General features: G+C 42.8%; 1 protein-coding gene across 4 annotated transcripts in view; it reads left to right on the forward strand.

Annotated features, from left to right (window-relative positions):
- The window catches only part of PCSK5 (proprotein convertase subtilisin/kexin type 5), a 226,986-nt gene that overhangs the window by 21,487 nt on the left and 186,875 nt on the right, over window positions 1-18,624 (forward strand). For all 4 annotated transcript variants that reach the window (XM_035099987.3, XM_060280059.2, XM_035099988.3 and 1 more), the window contains exon 2: window positions 2,857-2,961. In XM_035099987.3, coding sequence (XP_034955878.1) covers window positions 2,857-2,961 — 105 coding nt within the window. The remainder of the gene's footprint in view (window positions 1-2,856; window positions 2,962-18,624) is intronic.

Genomic DNA, 18,624 nt, shown 5'->3' on the forward strand with positions numbered 1-18,624 from the left:
AATGGAATTCTGTTATTAAGCCAGTGGCGAGCTGCTAGTGCAAAATGCCATTTTTGGCTGCTCCATATGCACCAGAACAACATATTCTTAAATCAGCAGCAGGCAGTTAAAACACTGAATGGCCTGGAGAAAACTTTCAGTTCCTTTGCTCTTTACGAAAATGCATTTTGTTTTGTATGCACCAAGTAATGGATTTGAAAAAGAATTTAATTACTTTCTTTAATATTATAGCTTTACAATAACTCCAGTCATTGGGGTGGAGTAAAGGTTCCTCATTAAAAAGTAGAACCTCTTTGATCTGTGTTAATTAAAGAGAGGCACATAGTAGATGAAATTGCATTGAATATTTTGGCTTAATAACTACAGCATGTGGAAGCTCCCCACACAATTGAAAACCCTAAAGTGCTTGGGGAGCCTTCAAGAGTAGAAGAAGCTCCTTGCTTCAGACCTTTGCTCTCAATCTCACTGAGGGCTGTTAACACAATAAAGAGGATCGTTTGGAGCACACTCTTGCTCCTAGGGCACCAGATTCAATTAACCCACCATGCTAGTGGAACCTAGCACAATGCTAGCACAATGGGGCTCCCTGCTCTCCTCCCCCAGTTCCTCTCTGGAGGGTCAAGAGAGGGAGCATGAGAGGAGGGATAATTCCACCAGGAAAGCAGAAATGCTTGCAGTGACTGAACGATCGGGAGAGTGTGACGTTGAATTCCTACCCTTGATTTTGGTTATGCGTGAGGAGCATGAGCTCCTGAATGGGGCTTTTGTCGGTGCTGAGCCTATATGCACAAATCCTTTGCTTGATTGTTGTTGAGTTATGGTGCTCAGGTGCACAGACAATGTCTTGTTAGGTAACCAATTGAAGTGAAACCTATATTGCTTATTGCTATAAGATTAGATAGTTGCAAAAAAGGTAAAGGTAAAGGGACCCCTGACCATTAGGTCCAGTCGTGACCGACTCTGGGGTTGCGCACTCATCTCGCATTATTGGCCGAGGGAGCCGGCGTACAGCTTCCAGGTCATGTGGCCAGCATGACAAAGCCACTTCTGGCGAACCAGAGCAGCACGCGGAAACGCCGTTTACCTTCCCGCTGTAGCGGTTCCTATTTATCTACTTGCATTTTGACGTGCTTTCGAACTGCTAGGTTGGCAGGAGCTGGGACTGAGCAATGGGAGCTCACCCCGTCACAGGGATTTGAACCGCTGACCTTCTGATCAGCAAGCCCTAGGCTCTGTGGTTTAACCCACAGCGCCACCTGGGTCCCTTAGATAGTTGTATAAATTGATATTTATGATGGTGTAAGAAAGCACTTCTTTTCAATAGTTTTTTTCCTAATAGGGTCACCTACAAAGATTGGTTAGGAGAACCACTACTGGATAGCAGGTAGTTACACATTGCTATTCCTTTGCAAGCTTTATAGCACCAGCTGTGCTCTCTTAACTGTCAGACATCTCTGTGACATGGACAGCATACAATGCTGGCAACAGCTGCCGGCTGCCTGCAGTTCTTCCCCATCCTCCAGTGTGTTAAGTCTTTTGGTAAACTGGACTGGACTGCAAAAGGAGTTCGGTTTAAATATCAAAAATTATGCCAAGCCTGTGAGTGAAGAAAATGAGGAAGAAATGGTTTGATTTCTGAATGCAGTGAATACTTTGGAATGAAGATACAAAACATGCCTCTGCAGGGAGAGAATTCCACAGCTCAGGGGCTGTCACAGAGAGCATTTCTCCTGGGCTGCCACCACCTGAACATCTAAGAATGATGGAAGAGGATTCCTACTGCCAATCTCAAGACAAGAGAGTTTCTGTAGGGAAGGGGGTGGCCTTTCAAATGCCATTTAGGGCTTTAAACACTAATGTGGACATATTTAATTCAGCTGGAAAATGAATTGGCAGCCAACACAACTGTTTTAAAGCAGGGGTTATGTAAGTTAGAAATGGAGGCTTTCGAACCCCCAAGGCTTGTCTTTTAACCTTCTCATGCTTTGTAAAGGTCTGAATATTTATAATGCTGGAATTGTCAGTGGTATTATTATTTTTAAAATTATATTTAAAGTGAATCTATAATTTTTTTAAAAAATGTTCATTTAAAAAGATAAGTTGTGTGCTGGTTTCCTAATTTTTAATAAAAGGAATACCAGTAATCTAAAGTTCTAATAGAATTTATTCTTTGTGATACGTCAGATGGATTTTGTTTTGTGAACTAATGATATAAAAAGCTGAATATAGTACTTTTTACAGTAAATTTCCTTGAGTGTACTGGATAGCAATACGGCATAATGATTAGAGTGTTGTACTGTGACCTGGGAGACCGGGGCTTGATCCCTACTCAGCCATGGAGCTCATTGGGTGACCCTGGTAAGAGATGTCTTACCACTTCACCATTTCTTAGCCTAACCTATCTCCCAGGGTTGTTGTGAGGATGAACTGGGGAGGAGGAGAATCATGAACACCACCTTGAGCTCCTTGGAAGAAAAGAGTGTTATATAAATGTTACACATGCGTGCGAGCGTGCACACACACACACAGTGATGATTTTTATCCTTTTTTTTGTGAAGACAGTTGGGTGATGATTTGTACAAAATTACTTAAAATGCTGTATATAAATTAGACATTAAAAAGATAGAGACAGAATAAGCAGCTCAGGTATAATATATGGTTTTGCAGCTATGCCTTGAGGACAGTCCATCCATTTCAAATCATATGTCCTTTTGAAAGATGAACACTGAGGATCAAGTAAAACAGCAGGAAATTGCATAATTTATAGTGCTGGTTTTCTCAAAAACAAACAAACTGTTTTTAATAAATTAAATCTCCCTCTTTTCTCCCTCTCCACTTCCCCCCCCCTCCCTACAGATTGGAGCACTGAAGGATTACTACCACTTCTACCATAGTAAAACGATTAAAAGGTCAGTTCTCTCAAGTAGAGGTACGCACAGCTTCATTTCAATGGAACCAAAGGTAAGATAACCCAGCTAGCCAATCATATAAGATGCAAGCACTTACATTTTTAATTTGAAACTTTACACTAGGAGACATTTACCTGGATGGCATCTAAGATTTCAAGAGCTGACATATTATCTGTTCACTGAGCCTCTGCTTCACATTAGGATATAATGAAGACAGTATTGTATTATTCACGGACCTGCTGTCCTAAGATGTGCAACCTAGTTTATAAGGGACTGGTATATGGATCTGGTGATCTGTAGATCAACCTTCAATAATTTAAACAGCCCCAAATTAGTATCCTAGCTTCTTGGTATTTTCTTTGCAAGTAGTAGAATGAAGAAATATACCTTGTGACAGTAGATGGTACTGCTATTGCAATCCCAAGAAACCGCATGTTGCACAGCAGTTGTTCTGGCTGGGTTACAACCTTTGGCCCAGTGTAGCAGACGTAGGTGCATTGCACCTGTGTTCACTCAGAGGCTGCAGCCCTGAAACCATTTCCTTACTTTGGAGTAGTCCAGCTGTTTAGTGAAGCTATTTGAAATGTAAAGGACTTGAGGGGTATTGCATACCAGACACAAGTAATTTGTGGATAAGCTTGCTAGATGTCTGCTGGTTCCCCTCCCCCCCCAAAAAAAGAGAGCCTTCTTTAACTGCTTCACAACAGGCAGAAATTCAACACACCAAATTTTCCAAGAGTGCAGAAGATGGAAAAGTTGTGCCTCTTTAATTTCTTATTGTTGTGCAACTTTGCAATGTATGGAGCTTCCATGGGGAAAAGAAAGATGGTACTTATTTGACAAGTTTTTGTTTAATGTATCGGGAACAATTTCAATGGTTACACTTCTGTTTTTTAATAGTGTATTCTGACTTCTGTTGAATTTGTAGATAATTTTTTCCTTTGTAACATACTTCTCATGATACTTTTCCATTATTATAGCTATGCCAAACTTTTGCCCTCACTTTTTCTTTTGTCCCTCAAACCTCTTCTAAGCATGCCATTTCCCAAAGTTGTTCATGGCTGCTAACATCCACTGTGTTTCCCCTCTCAGCCACTTCTTTACTGCCATTTCTATCACTGCCAATTAAGGAACTTGTACATTTCAGTATGTGTCTTGATTCTGAGACCTGATATGCCAGTCGCTTGATGTCTCTCAGTACAACATGAACCGATAGCTAGCACAACACAAGGGTTATGCGCCTGGACAAAATCCCTTAAAGCAATTGGGGTGGGGCTGATTGCTGGGCTTTGGGAAGTAGGCAGGAGAACTCTGACAGGGTCCCAAAGTCCTCCCACCTGCTTCCCAGAGCCCAGAAAGCAGCCGCCCACTGCTTTGGAAAGGTAAGTTACCTCATGCACTTCAAATGTTAGGGTCTGGGTGCCAGATAGCTTGCAGTAGTAATGTGGCACCTTCTTTGTCACAAGTACAAATCCTAGGGTATATGCATGTTAGTTGTCCAAGGAAGTGGAGGAAACCCACACCAAGAACTGTTATTAGACAGTCTCATTTCTTTGGCAAGAATTAAACAATTGTTCGTCATTTGTTGCATGTGATCCAGTTTATTTGCATTTCACAGAATATCTTAATGTTTAACCACATGGCTAATTTGGTAGCTATTTAAAATTTTAAAAGATGATGCTATTAAGGTGCTACACCAAATATGCCAGCAAGTTTGGAAAACTCAGCAATGTCCAGAGGATTGGAGAAGATCAGTCTACATCCCAATTCCAAAGAAGAGCAGTGCCAAAGAATGCTCCAACTACCGCACAATTGCACTCATTTCACACGCTAGCAAGGTTATGCTTAAAATTCTACAAGGCAGGCTTAGGCAGTATGTGGACCGAGAACTCCCAGAAGTGCAAGCTGGATTTCGAAGGGGCAGAGGAACCAGAGACCAAATAGCAAACATGGGCAGGATTATGGAGAAAGCTAGAGAGTTCCAGAAAAACGTCTACTTCTGCTTCGTTGACTATGCAAAAAGCCTTTGACTGTGTCGACCACAGAAACTATGGCAAGTTCTTAAAGAAATGGGAGTACCTGATCACCTCATCTGTCTCCTGAGAAATCTCTATGTGGGACAAGAAGCTACAGTTAGAACTGGATATGGAACAACTGATTGGTTCAAAATTGGGAAAGGAGTACGGCAAGGTTGTATATTGTCTCCCTGCTTATTTAACTTATATGCAGAATTCATCATGCGAAAGGCTGGACTAGATGAATCCCAAACCGGAATTAAGATTGCCGGAAGAAATATCAACAACCTCAGATATGCAGATGACACAACCTTGATGGCAGAAAGTGAGGAGGAATTAAAGAACCTTTTAATGAGGGTGAAAGAGGAGAGCGCAAAATATGGTCTGAAGCTCAACATAAAAAGAAACCAAGATCATGGCCACTGATCCCATCACCTCCTGGCAAATAGAAGGGGAAGAAATGGAGGCAGTGAGAGATTTTACTTTCTTGGGCTCCTTGATCACTGCAGATGGTGACAGCAGTCACGAAATTAAAATACCTGCTTCTTGGGAGAAAAGCAATGACAAACCTAGACAGCATCTTAAAAAGCAGAGACATCACCTTGCCGACAAAGGTCCGCATAGTTAAAGCTATGGTTTTCCCAGTAGTGATGTATGGAAGTGAGAGCTGGACCATAAAGAAGGATGATCGCCGAAGAATTGATGCTTTTGAATTATGGTGCTGGAGGAGACTCTTGAGAGTCCCATGGACTGCAAGAAGATCAAACCTATCCATTCTGAAGGAAATCGGCCCTGAGTGGTCACTGGAAGGACAGATCATGAAGCTGAGGCTCCAATACTTTGGCCACCTCATGAGAAGAGAAGACTCCCTAGAAAAGACCCTGATGTTGGGAAAGATTGAGGGCACAAGGAGAAGGGGATGACAGAGGACGAGATGGTTGGACAGTGTTCTTGAAGCTACGAACATGAGTTTGACCAAACTGTGGGAGGCAGTGCAAGACAGGAGTGCCTGGCGTGCTCTGGTCCATGGGGTCACGAAGAGTCGGACACGACTAAACAACAACAACAACAACCATTTGGTAGCAATGTATGGAAAATTAGCACATTTTAAACTCTTATTTCCATTTTTAAAAATGTTTATCTTTCTATTAATTGATGTGTTTTCATTCTGTTCATTAAACAAGCTAGAATTTCATATTAGAATTGCCATTTGAAAGATTTGGTTTTACTAACAACATAGGATTACTGATGGAAATGAATGTAAATGTTCACTGGCAAACTGAGATCTTACCTTGCTATAAAAGCCATGTTTTATGGGTATGTCCTTAGCAAAAGGAAGAACAAGGAAACAGTGGGGTCGCTTAGAGGAGAAGATGGTGAAATGGGAACAGGGGACAGAAAAAAGGGCAGAACTCCTCAATGCCTTATTTGCCTCAGTCTTCTCCAAAAAAGAAAACAATGCCCAACCTGTTTCAGAAGGGGAAACACAGCCCAGAACAAGTAAGGAGGTAGTACAAGAATACTTGGCCAGTTTAGATGTATTCAAGTCTCCAGGGCCAGATGAACTACATCCAAGAGTATTAAAAGAACTGGCAGAGGTGATTTCAGAGCCACTGACAGTAATCTTTGAGAATTCCTGGAGAACAGGCGAAGTCCCAGCAGACTGGAGGAGGGCAAATGTTGTCCCTATTTTTAAAAAGGGGAAAAGAGAGGACCCAAACAATTACCACCCAGTCAGCCTGACATCAATACCAGGAAAGATTCTAGAGCAGATCATTAAGCAAATGGTCTGTGAGCACCTAGAAAGGAACGCTGTGATCACTAAATGGGTTTCTGGAAAATGGGTTTCTGAAAAATAAGTCATGTCAGACTAATCTGATCTCATTTGCTGGGTTTCCCCAGCCACTCTGGGCGGCTTCCAACAGAAAATATTAAAATACACTAATTTCTTAAAGATTAAAAGCTTCCCTAAACAGGGCTGCCTTCAGATGTCCTCTAAAAGCCTGGTAGTTATTTTTCTTTTTGACAAGTGGTGGGAGGGTGTTCCACAGGGCGGGTGCCACTACCGAGAAGGCCCTCTGTCTGGTTCCCTGTAACTTGGCTTCTCGCAGCGAGGGAACCGCCAGAAGGCCCTCGGCACTGGACCTCAGTGTCCGAGCAGAGCGATGGAGGTGGAGACGCTCCTTCAGGATGAAGGGAACGCTGTGGATGTAGCCTATCTTGATTTAAGCAAGGCCTTTGACAAGGTGCCCCATGATATTCTTGTAAAGAAGCTGGTAAAATGCGGGCTAGACAATGCTACCATTCAGTGGATTTGTAATTGGCTGACTGACCGAACCCAAAGGGTGCTCATCAATGGCTTCTCTTCATCCTGGAGAGAAGTGACTAGTGGGGTGCCACAGGGTTCTGTCTTGGGCCCAGTCTTATTCAACATCTTTATAAACGACTTGGATGATGGGCTTGAAGGCATCCTGATCAAGTTTGCAGATGACACCAAATTGGGAAGGGTGGCTAATACCCCAGAGGACAGGATCACACTTCAAAATGACCTTAACAGATTAGACAACTGGGCCAAGGAAACAAGATGAATTTTAACAAGGAGAAATGTAAAGTACTACACTTGGGCAAAAAAAAAAAAGGAAAGCACAAATACAAGATGGGTGGCACCTGGCTTGAGAGGATACATGTGAAAAGGATCTAGGAGTCTTGGTAGACCACAAACTTGACATGAGTCAATAGTGTGATGCAGCAGCTAAAAAAGCCAATGCAATTCTGGGCTGCATCAATAGGAGTATAGCATCTAGATCAGGCATGTCAAACCTGCGGCCCTCCAGATGTTTTGGACTACAATTCCCATCTTCCCCAACCACTGGTCCTGCTAGCTAGGGATCATGGGAGATGTAGGCCAAAACATCTGGAGGGCCGCAGGTTTGACATGCCTGATCTAGGTCAAGGGAAGTAATAGTACCACTGTATTCTGCTCTGGTCAGACCTCACCTGGAGTACTGTGTCCGGTTCTGGACACCACAGTTCAAGAGGGATATTGAAAAGCTGGAACGTGTCCAGAAGAGGGCAACCAAAATGGTCAAAGGCCTGGAAACGATCCCTTATGAGGAACGGCTTAGGAGCTGGGTATGTTTAGCCTGGAGAAGAGAAGGCTAAGGGGTGATATGAGAGCCATGTTCAAATATATAAAAGGATGTCATATAGCGGAGGGAGAAAGGTTGTTTTCTGCTGCTCCAGAGAAGCAGACACGGAGCAATGGATTCAAGCTACAAGAAAGAAGATTCCACCTAAACATTAGGAAGAACTTCCTGACAGTAAGAGCTGTTCGACAGTGGAATTTGCTGCCAAGGAGTGTGGTGGAGTCTCCTTCTTTGGAGGTCTTAAGCAGAGGCTTGACAGCCATCTGATGGTGTTTCCTGCTTGGCAGGGGGTTGGACTGGATGGCAGTTGTGGTCTCTTCCAACTCTACGATTCTATGACTTCTTGCATTTATAGCTCGCCTTCTTCATAATTATCCTGAGCAGATGGCTCAAAAGGTTCAGCCTTCATATTCTTAATTGTGCATGCATTTGTTTAAATGGCATATCAGAAAATTTCCTCTCCCTCGCTCTTTCCTAAGCCTTTTGTGAGGTTCCATTAGTCTGACAATCTCATTATAGATTGCTGAACAAGAAAGATTCATCTACAACTTTACAATGATTCACTTCCTAATTAGTGTGACAAATAGATTAGGATGTGAAATGTAGTCAATAAGATTGCACTCATTCCTTTCCTTTTACTTAAACTGCTCATTAGACTGGCTGTAAGGATGGACTATTGCTTGAGATTGCTTAGATTCACTGTGCTGAAGCAGGTTGTGGAAAAAAGTGGTAATATCCACTGTCCACTTTATCCTGTTATCAGAAACCCAAGCTCCAGAAAACAGGCAGGTGTCATGTTCCAACAAGTTGCAGTGTTGATAGCACTTGTCTTGAAGGCAGATTAAGGACTTTGGATTTTTACGTTGAAGGAAAGCTGGTTATTGTTCTATTAACTTGCAACAGATGTAACACAACCTGATGAAACCTAAGCATTTAATGGCATTGATCTTGCAGGAGACATAGGGGAGTGTGTGTATGAGTTTTAGTGTGATGCATTTGGTTCCACTATGCCTCATTAACTAGAGTCCTTAGCTAAGTCCTTAACTAGAAGTATTCCATGCAGCCCACATAATGTTTAAAAGACTCAGCCCATACATGCTGCAAACCAGAAAAACTGCTGCTTGAGTCATGCGTAAAGGTAAAGGGACCCCTGACCATTAGGTCCAATCGTGACCGACTCTGAGGTTGCGCGCTCATCTCGCATTATTGGCCGAGGGAGCCGGCGTACAACTTCCAGGTCATGTGGCCAGCATGACAAAGCCGCTTCTGGCAAACCAGAGCAGCACATGGAAACGCCGTTTACCTTCCCGCTATAGCGGTTCCTATTTATCTACTTGCATTTTGATGTGCTTTCGAACTGCTACGTTGGCAGGAGCTGGGACCAAGCAACGGGAGCTCACCCCGTCACAGGGATTCGAACCGCCCTGCCGTATTGTCCAGCAGTATTAAACTCCTATAACAGGTTGCAGGGCTTTTTTTCAGCCTGAACTTGCTGGAACTCAGTTTTGGCACCTCTCAGGTGGGAACCATTGCCATTTTAGGAGAACAAGGGAGGCACTCATGGGCCAGGTTGGGAGTTGGTCTGAAGCAGATCAGAGGTGGGGTTAAAGATGGTTTGGATTCCCAATCAAAAACCATTCCAGTGTTGTAGAGAGCAGACTTTCAGATAGTGACCTTAGAGTTCTCATAGGTTTGTATGGAAGAAAACATATCAACTCCAGATATGCAAGCTAATTGCCAAATAGCACATTAAACCTATGTTAAGGTCGCCACAATGGAAAGTCTTGCCGCCATATATTTTTTACAATGAAATTTGTTGTTGCTGCTGCTGCTGGTATTCATTTCATTTCTTTATATTTTAAAGAAAAAAAATCTTAAAGCAGTTTATGCATTAAAACATGGAAGATATTTCAGGTGACATTTTGCTTTCCATATATTTATTTTCCTACTTAATTTATATAGCTGCTCCATAGCAGAAGCACTCTAGGAAGCCAGTGTGGTGTAATGGTTAGGACCTGGGAGGTGAGGGTTCAAATCTCCACTCAGTCAAGAAGCTCACTGGGAGACCTTTGGCCAGTCACAGCCTTGAAACACCTCACTGGGTTGTTGTAGGGATTAACCATGGACTTCTTGGAGAAAAACAAATGATATAAATGTAATAAATAAAATATAATAAATAAATTATTCTGCTTACTTGTTTAAGAAAGCTTGAGGGGTCAGCCAGATGGAGATGTCAGTTGCCAACCTGGCTTCCAGAGATCTCCACCTGGCCGTCATTGGACCTGCACTAGTCGCAGAATGCAACTGATGCCTGGGGAATTTCTAACACTGGGAATATATAGCTCTGGCCAGGGGAGCAAAAGGCATATGATTGGATGGGCTCCTGCAGGCATCCCCAAACTGCGGCCCTCCAGATGTTTTGGCTTACAACTCCCATGATCCCTAGCTAACAGGACCAGTTGTCAGGGATGATGGGAATTGTAGTCCAGAACATCTGGAGGGCCGAAGTTTGGGGATGCCTGGTCTCCTGCTTCAGCCTGTTTTAATGATTTGCTGTCGTGTGTCTGGGCATACAGCGTAAACTCAAACTTTCTGACGATGCTCAACAATACATAGTACTGGCACATTCCCCTGCCAAAATCTTGTGATACAGTAAATGGAAGGTGGAGAAAGCAAGCCCAAACCATGGCTAAAGGGGAATTATGAAAAGCAGGAGGCTGACGCAGCAGTGGCAAGGAAAAAGGAGGCCCTTGTTGCTGCTCTCGGTCAAAGGGTGGCACTGTCCCCCTTCGGCCACCCTGCAATGTGCACTCTCTGCCTGGGCGCACTGCTATGCCGCTGTCTCACTGCTCCAAGAGCGGCTGGGCAAGTGCAAGCACAGTTTCCCTTTCATCTCGACTTGCTCTTTCCAGAGCGGGATGAGGGAGGGAGGGAGGGAGGGAGGGAGGGAGGGAGGGAGGGAGGGAGAGAGAAGGGGAGAGGGGGGCAGCAGCCTCTGCTGCTAGTGCCACTGCCCTCCATTCTGTGGCTGAGGCCTAGGAGGAGGAGGAGAAAGAGGAGGGCGGGATGCTGGGTGGGTGTGAAGAGCAGACATGGGGCAAGCTCAGGCATGGCTGAAGAAGCTGGAGGGGTACACAAAATGGGGCTTCACCCTGGCTAGGGGAGACACCATTTTGTGGTTCACCCCAAGTGTTAATATGTCTTGGGCTGGTCCTGGTTCTTACACACACAAAATACAGAGCTTTATAAACGTGCTGGTTCATTTGCTGCATGCTGCCCAACAAGGCAGTTATACCTTTCCCCGGCCTATACCAACTCTTGCTGCTTTGCTTATGACAAGGTGAACTATGCTGAGTGCTTGCAAATTTACTATCACCAGGTGACACTCCTTCCTGTGGAATACCCTGAGGTATGTCAGCACTTTATGAATTGACAGTTCTTAGTTCACCTGTCTGGCAACAGAGCTTTTGAACAAATTCCTGTTGGCCAAACCATTGATTTAAGACTAAACAAAGACACACAGATATCAAGTTCAGCTGAAGTACAGCAAAATCCAGTCTGAAATTGGATGCTGTGAAGAGATTCTACATCACAGGACAACTCAGGAGTGGTTTCCATAGTCAAATTGAGAAAAATAGGGCAGAAGAATTTATCAGATCTTCATCATGTAGAGTTGCACAAAACAAGAGCTTAAAATAGGAGATTAAGATGAGAATAAAGCATTGTTAGTGGTGAAACTACTACACCTTATCTCCACAGTGATAGCAGCTGCTTGGAAAAATAGCCTCTGATAACTAAACAGAATTCCAATACACTGCTGCTTATTTGACAGCCCAGCCACAAAATCTGATGTTGCCTGAGGCAAATGAGGTACTGGAGTGAGGCTGGTTTAGGTGAAGTGAGTCACTTGGTGGCACTGTGGGTACTTCCAGACAGGACTTTACTAAGGAATCCGTGCTGCTCATCCATGCATGTTTTCCCACAGTGTTCATACAATGTTGTTGTTGTCAAAATGCCACTGCCCCTCAATGTAGGGGGCAAGTCAGCGCCCCTGGCAGAATCACCTCCAATGGCCTGCAGGCCCTTACCAATGCTCTTCTTCTTCATGAAATCTACAAGATTATTAGCAATAACTTCAGCTGGTTTTTTCTCTTTTTGAGCCTTTCTCCAGAGTGAAGTGGCGGAGATACTTGGCACACTGCGCACAGAATACTGCTGTTCTGTGATAATGAATTGCCTGCTTTCAGCCACAGTCAATTTCACCCTTCTGACAAAGTCAATCCAATTCCTGATCCAGGGATTTCATCATTTTTTCTTGAGCCCTCTTGACTTTATTCTGATCAACTACAAGTCTCTTCTTCAGTGATCAAGTCAGCATCCATAAAGGTGGCAGTGGTGATGGCAGCTGGGACAAGCAGGCCAACACCCTATCAGATGCTCTGCATAGCAACTTCATGTACTTCTACTGTATCGTACTCTATTTTTATTAGAAGTGGAAGGTGCACTTGGTTTTCCTAAGGTCAGTTCATAACTTCCATCTTGGTCATCAGCTGTTTGGGGGATTTTTTCATCAGCAGAGAAAATAATTGCATTTGATGCAGCCTGCTCCCTTCTCTGCTTCTCCTCTTGATACTTCCATGTTTTGGCTTATTTGTTATGCTCAGGCATATACAATATAACTAAAAGTAGAAAGGTAAAGGTAAAGGGACCCCTGACCATTAAGTCCAGTCGCGGACGACTCTGGGGTTGCGGCACTCATCTCGCTTTACTGGCTGATGGAGCTGGCATTTGTCCACAGACAGACAATAATTTTTAATGATTTTTCTGCAATTTTACACACATTTTCCACATTTTTTAAATAAGTTTAAAATTATTGAGAATTCCACAAAAATGTAAAATAGCCAGTATTTTTATGTGGTTATTTACCAAGTAAAACTAAATTACATTAATTTAACTAAAACATATTTTAAATTCCCGAGTCATGTTACAACTTTTTAACACCCCTAATTTTTGAAATTCGGAAAATTCAACACGCCCTAATCCCTTAATGTTGCTACCGTGTGTGTGTGTGTGAGAGAGAGAGAGAGAGAGAGAGAGAGAGAGAGAGAGAGAGAGAGAGAGAGAGGAACTCTTTATGCTTTTTTCTACAAGTTTTCCCTTTCACCCCCCCTCCAATCTTTCCTTCAATATAAGCACATCTGCCATCACTTTTTTCTTCACAGGATTACTATGTTTGCACACAAAGTGTTTATCTTTTAATGCTCCTTCCTCATGTTAAGTTTCCTTTCCTAACTTAAAACAATTCTGGTCTTTGAACTTTCCTAAGCAGAGAAACCTTATCCATAGTTTTCTAACTGCCTGTGTCTTATTTTCTTATTTATTTAGGTATGGAGTGTTATAATCTTTATACATTTTACAAATTTGTTCTTCATCATTCTCATTCCATCTCTCTCTCTCTCTCTCTCTCTCTCTCTCTCTCTCTCTCTCTCTCTCTCTCTCCTTTGCAGGTTTTTGTTCTTCGTTATGCAATATTTCCTACCATATTTACTCTTCTGTAGTTTCTCCCTCAGTCTGTGGCTCAGACTGTAACTCCACATAAGAACATGAGGAGAGCCTGCTGGATCTGTCCAATGGCCCATCCTGTTCAGCATCCTGTTCTCACAGTGACCAACTAGATGGCTTTTCAAAACCAGGAAGTCAGATCTGAGCCTAAGAGCCCTCTCCCCTCCTGGGGTTTCCAGAAGCATTCCTGCCTCCAGCTGTAGAGGCACTGAGCTTAGCCATCAAGGCTAGCAGCTATGATAGCCTTAGCCTCAATGAATTTGTCTAAGCCTCTTTTCCAATATCGGACAGAATCGGACAGAATCTACAATTACCTGCAGTTGTTCACACTATTTTTTTCAGTTGTCAGTGACTGTCTCCAATTAATACTCTCCTCACTCATCTCTCTGTCCATGAAATACCTTAAGGCTGAATAGAATTCTCACTTCTTTCGCATTAAATTCTGTTTTTTTCTCTTCCCCCCAACCTGTTTTTTTAAAATTAATCTCTTCTTCTTTAATTGATCGATTTCTTCTTTAATTGCTTTCTTTCTTCTTCTTTGCTTATTTTATCAACACACAGCTCTTTCTTCTTCAGAATTCAGTTTTGCTTCCTACTTCCAAGGTATTCAACATGTATTTATTTTTATTTTTTATTTTTTCAAATATTTATTGATTTACAAACATTTCAACACAAAAACAAAAAAGAAAAAAAGAAAATAATCAAAAAAGGGAGAAAAAAACATATCAATTCTTACATTAACTTGACATTGTGGACTTCCTCGATTCCCCCCACACTGGGTCCATTTTTAAATCTAAATTAAGCAATTTTCCTTTATCATCTTAAATCATTCTAACACAATTTTTTCATTATTTCACAGCCAATTCTAATCTACACAAAGAAAGAAAATTTACTATCCTCAACCTATAATTCATTAATTAATCCAAATCTAAATTTATTTCCCCATCCATCTCTAGTTCTTCCATTAGCCTCACAATTTATACCCCCCAAAATTTCCATACATTCAAATATCATATCTTCTATCATAATAACCTTTAACCACTTTTATCTAATTCTACCCCCCTTCCCCTGGACTCCGGATCTCCCAGATGCATCAACCAGTTCCATAAAATGTTCTAGTTTCGGACCATCTTAATCAATCAGAAAATAACCCATTGTTGCTCCTCACCCTATTCCCACTCTTTCGCCACCTATCCACCACTCTCCCTTCTTTGTCCCCTGCTGCCCCCCCAATTTTCCAACTGTAGCACAGTACCACCCAGCTATGTTTCCACTTTTCAGCCCTATCTCGATTCCCCCCCCCCCGTTGAACTCAGGCCCCAGCATAGATCCTGCCCTCCCTCTCTCACTGGGAGGACATTATTCCATGCTGGTTCTTCTTTGAGGACTCCTTGAATCGAACATGTCTTGTTCCCCCTCTCCCACTGGGGGAACAATATTCCATACGTCTTCCTCCTCTTTCAACAGGTATTTATTTTTGTCTTTTATTTGGCCTCCCCACACAGTAAACACTTTACTAACTGGTGGAATAATGTTTTGGAAAAAATACCCTTGAAAATGTGTATTCTGGAATTTTTTTGTTTGTGTTTAGTGGCTCTCTTTTTGTCCCTGGATTTTGCTAGCCATACATAATTGCCTTAAACACTGTAAGCATTCCATAGAAAACTCCCCCCCCCAAAAAATACTATCAACATGTATACATCAAGTCATAGTGGGAACGAGGGGGGGACCCTTGCCTGGAAGAGGTGATTCCAAGCACTCCCAACTGCCTGGCTATAAACAAAATACTGTGGGGTTTCTTTGGGTTAAATCTCGTTGTCAGTGGTCACTTCCAGATTACCTCTTTATTGAGTATCTGATCCTATTTGTGTATGTGGTCATCAGGTGTACCGGGTTCTGCCCAACATGGGGGCCCAGTGTGCATGTGATGTCACACAGTGGGAGGAGGCCCAATGGGGCCTAGTGGCAGCTGTGGGAGTGCTTGACAGGACCCTCCTAGCTGCAAAATATTGAGGGGGCCTCAGCCCCATGGCCCTGCATAGATGGCACACCTAGTGGTCATTATATGATGCTGTGCCAAGTAGGGCTGGATGATATATCGGGAAATTGTCTGAAAGCAGTATGGCGTTCAGATCGTAATACCGATTTCAGACATTTTGAGCTGGCAATACATGGTGATGGCCGGGGAGCCATGATGTATTCCTAGCTCAAATTGCTTGCAGACAGGTGCAAAGGTGCAGGCAGGCGGTACTCAGCTGGAACCTTTTGAGGCTCCGCCTGCTTGCCTGCTTGCCTGCCTCCGCCGGAGCGGTCAGGGGAGGAAAAGGGAGCCTGCTCAGGCGGAGGCAGGAGCCTGAGAAGGTTCTAGTCAAGGACCCTCTGGGGCTATGTCTGCCTGCCTGCACTTTTGAGGAAGGTCCTGTGCTGCTCTGAATTATGTGAGCTGGAGCGGTATGTGGGGCTTCCCACTCCCCAGCTGAGCAGTTTAAGGAAGCCCCACCCCACCCCTCCCTCTTGTGGGAGCTGCAGCAGTATGGGGGCTTGCTCAGCTGTAGGGCTGAGTAATGTCTTTCAGCTGCTTTTTCCTCCCCTATGGTGGGGAGAAAGAAGCAGCTGAGAGAGATACTTTTGGGGAAGCAGGTTTGTTGTGTGAGAGTTCCGAATCAACTTAAATGTGTGGCCTGAACTTGCCAATATGTGATTTAATCTGACCTCAAAATAGCAAGAGCCCGAAAGTGACGCATTTCTCTTGTAGGACTTAAAAGGCCACCTCATTGTGGTTTTCAAAGCAGCAACCACGTCAGTGGTTGGTGAGCTGAGGCAAGAATGCTACATTGCTACACTACATTTGGTCCATTGGTGAATCATGTGATGGCAGCAGAGCTGGTTCAGAATCAAACAGATCCTTTGCCAGGCAAACACTGAGATGCTGTGGTGGAGGCTGGCAGAACAAGGCTTGTTGGATGGACACCTTTGCCTCAACCAAACCTTTCCACTCTGGTGGATTGGGGTTTTGGATTGCAGCTTTGGTATATTGCAAGCCATTATTTCCTAAGAGCAAGCTGACGACTCAAGGGGACTGCTTTGCTTTATGAAAGAATGCATCTGATTCTGTTTTTATTTCTTTTTTCTTTTAAAATCCATTTTAATGTTAACTTGGGACAATTTTTATCCGCTAGAAGAGCATTTATAAAATACTGCATTGAATACAAAAGTGATCTCTGAGATGACAAGACTGGAAATAATGTATTTTAAACAATTATTTAAATTTCAATCTGGCTTGGCTTTGATTTCTAGACATTCAGGAAATAGAAATATAGAACTTTTGGAATTGAACTGAAATGAGAATATGTGCACAATTACTCCTTTCCTAACTCAATTTTTGCAATCGTCAGTCTACTCAAATCTCTGTGGCATGAGGGAGAATTCATGGGAGCTGAAGGGATGTGTGCATGTAGGAGCCACTTCCAGTTGTTCAAGGTGGCCTCTGTATTATTCTAAGTGATGCTGCAGGCAGTTGACATACTTGAAAGAAGGCCATTCATGTTCAGATTACACAGGACACATAAGGAATCAGTAGTGTTTATAATTTTGTAGGAAACTCTTGAAATATCAAATGTGTATTTGTCCTTTGCTGCTATGTGATGGTCTCTCTCTCTCTCTCTCTCTCTCTCTCTCTCTTCCACCTGTGAATTGTTTTATTGGACAGTTTATGTAAACAAGAAAGTCTGACCATAGCACCGTGTTGAGTCTATGCTTTGTTTTAGGTTTTCACATCTGCCACGATCTGGTCTAAACAAACCTAACAGTACAGCGAAGACAAGACCCAATCTTGTCAAACTGCAAAAACAACTTAAACTCTTCCTCCTAGACTGAACCCCTCTGCCTAATAAAGAGTTCAAGAAACCCAAGTCTACAAGCCTCTCTCATATCTCCCTCAAAGATTCAGATTTATTTCGTGCATAGGCCATAATGTCTTACATTGCTAACTCATTTGAGAAATTTTATTCTTAGAGACAAGTATGACATTCTTTTGTAAGTTTAGCTCAAAATAATTGGATTGAATCAAAATAAAGAATGAAGGTGAAAAACCTTGGATTTGTTGAAAATGCCTCCCCTGGCAACCATGATGAAAGAAAAACATTTTAAAGAAAAGAAAGAAAGGCGCTCAGCTGTACTTAGATGGTTGTTCAGTAAAGTCACCTGGCAGAACTAAGTTGTTACTGAAGTACAGTGGTGCCTCGCTAGACGAATTTAATACGTTCCACGGGTCTTTTCTTATAACGAAAAATTCGTCTAGCGAATCCCATAGGAATGCATTGAATTTTTTTTTGCCCATAGGAACACATTAATTGAATTTCAATGCATTCCTATGGGAAACCGCAATTCGCTAGACGAATTTTTCATAAAATGAATTCGTCTAGCGAGGCAACCTCCTCGAAAAATCCTTTCGTTAAGCGGAAATTTTGTTAAGCAGGGCATTCGTTAAGCGAGGCACCACTGTACATAGAAAGGTAGGCCCAGATTATGTGACATTTAGAGGGCTAAAGAATAAAGAGCTGCAAAACCTGAATCCAATTACATTAAAAAAACCTCTTTTACAACCTTTCCAAAGATAAATCTCTGTAAGAGTATACACTTTGTAGTTTCAGCCACAAATGTACATACATTACTGCTGACTTCCCCGTAAATACATATTTACACTATTGCGCTCCATGTTTTGTGTTATCTTGGGAGCTATGGCAGTGTACGGTTCCAAAGGGAGGGCAGAGGAGAACAGGAAACAAAAACTGAAGGGAGTACTAGAACAGGATCAGCCCTTGATGCAATGAGATGGGTTTCTTAACCCTGGATGAACTCTGCTTGCAGCTTCTATTGCTGACCTTAAAAAGTCACCCTGCACAAGGGTTGCAAAATCCTGGCAATCCAAACTGGGATGTTTACAGGAAAGGTCAATAAGTTTGCAGAATAAAGTGCAGTAAATTTCCTGTA

The sequence above is a fragment of the Zootoca vivipara genome, chromosome 10 (assembly GCF_965207765.1).
Source record: "Zootoca vivipara chromosome 10, rZooViv2.hap1.1, whole genome shotgun sequence".
NCBI classification, from domain to species: Eukaryota; Metazoa; Chordata; class Lepidosauria; order Squamata; family Lacertidae; genus Zootoca; species Zootoca vivipara.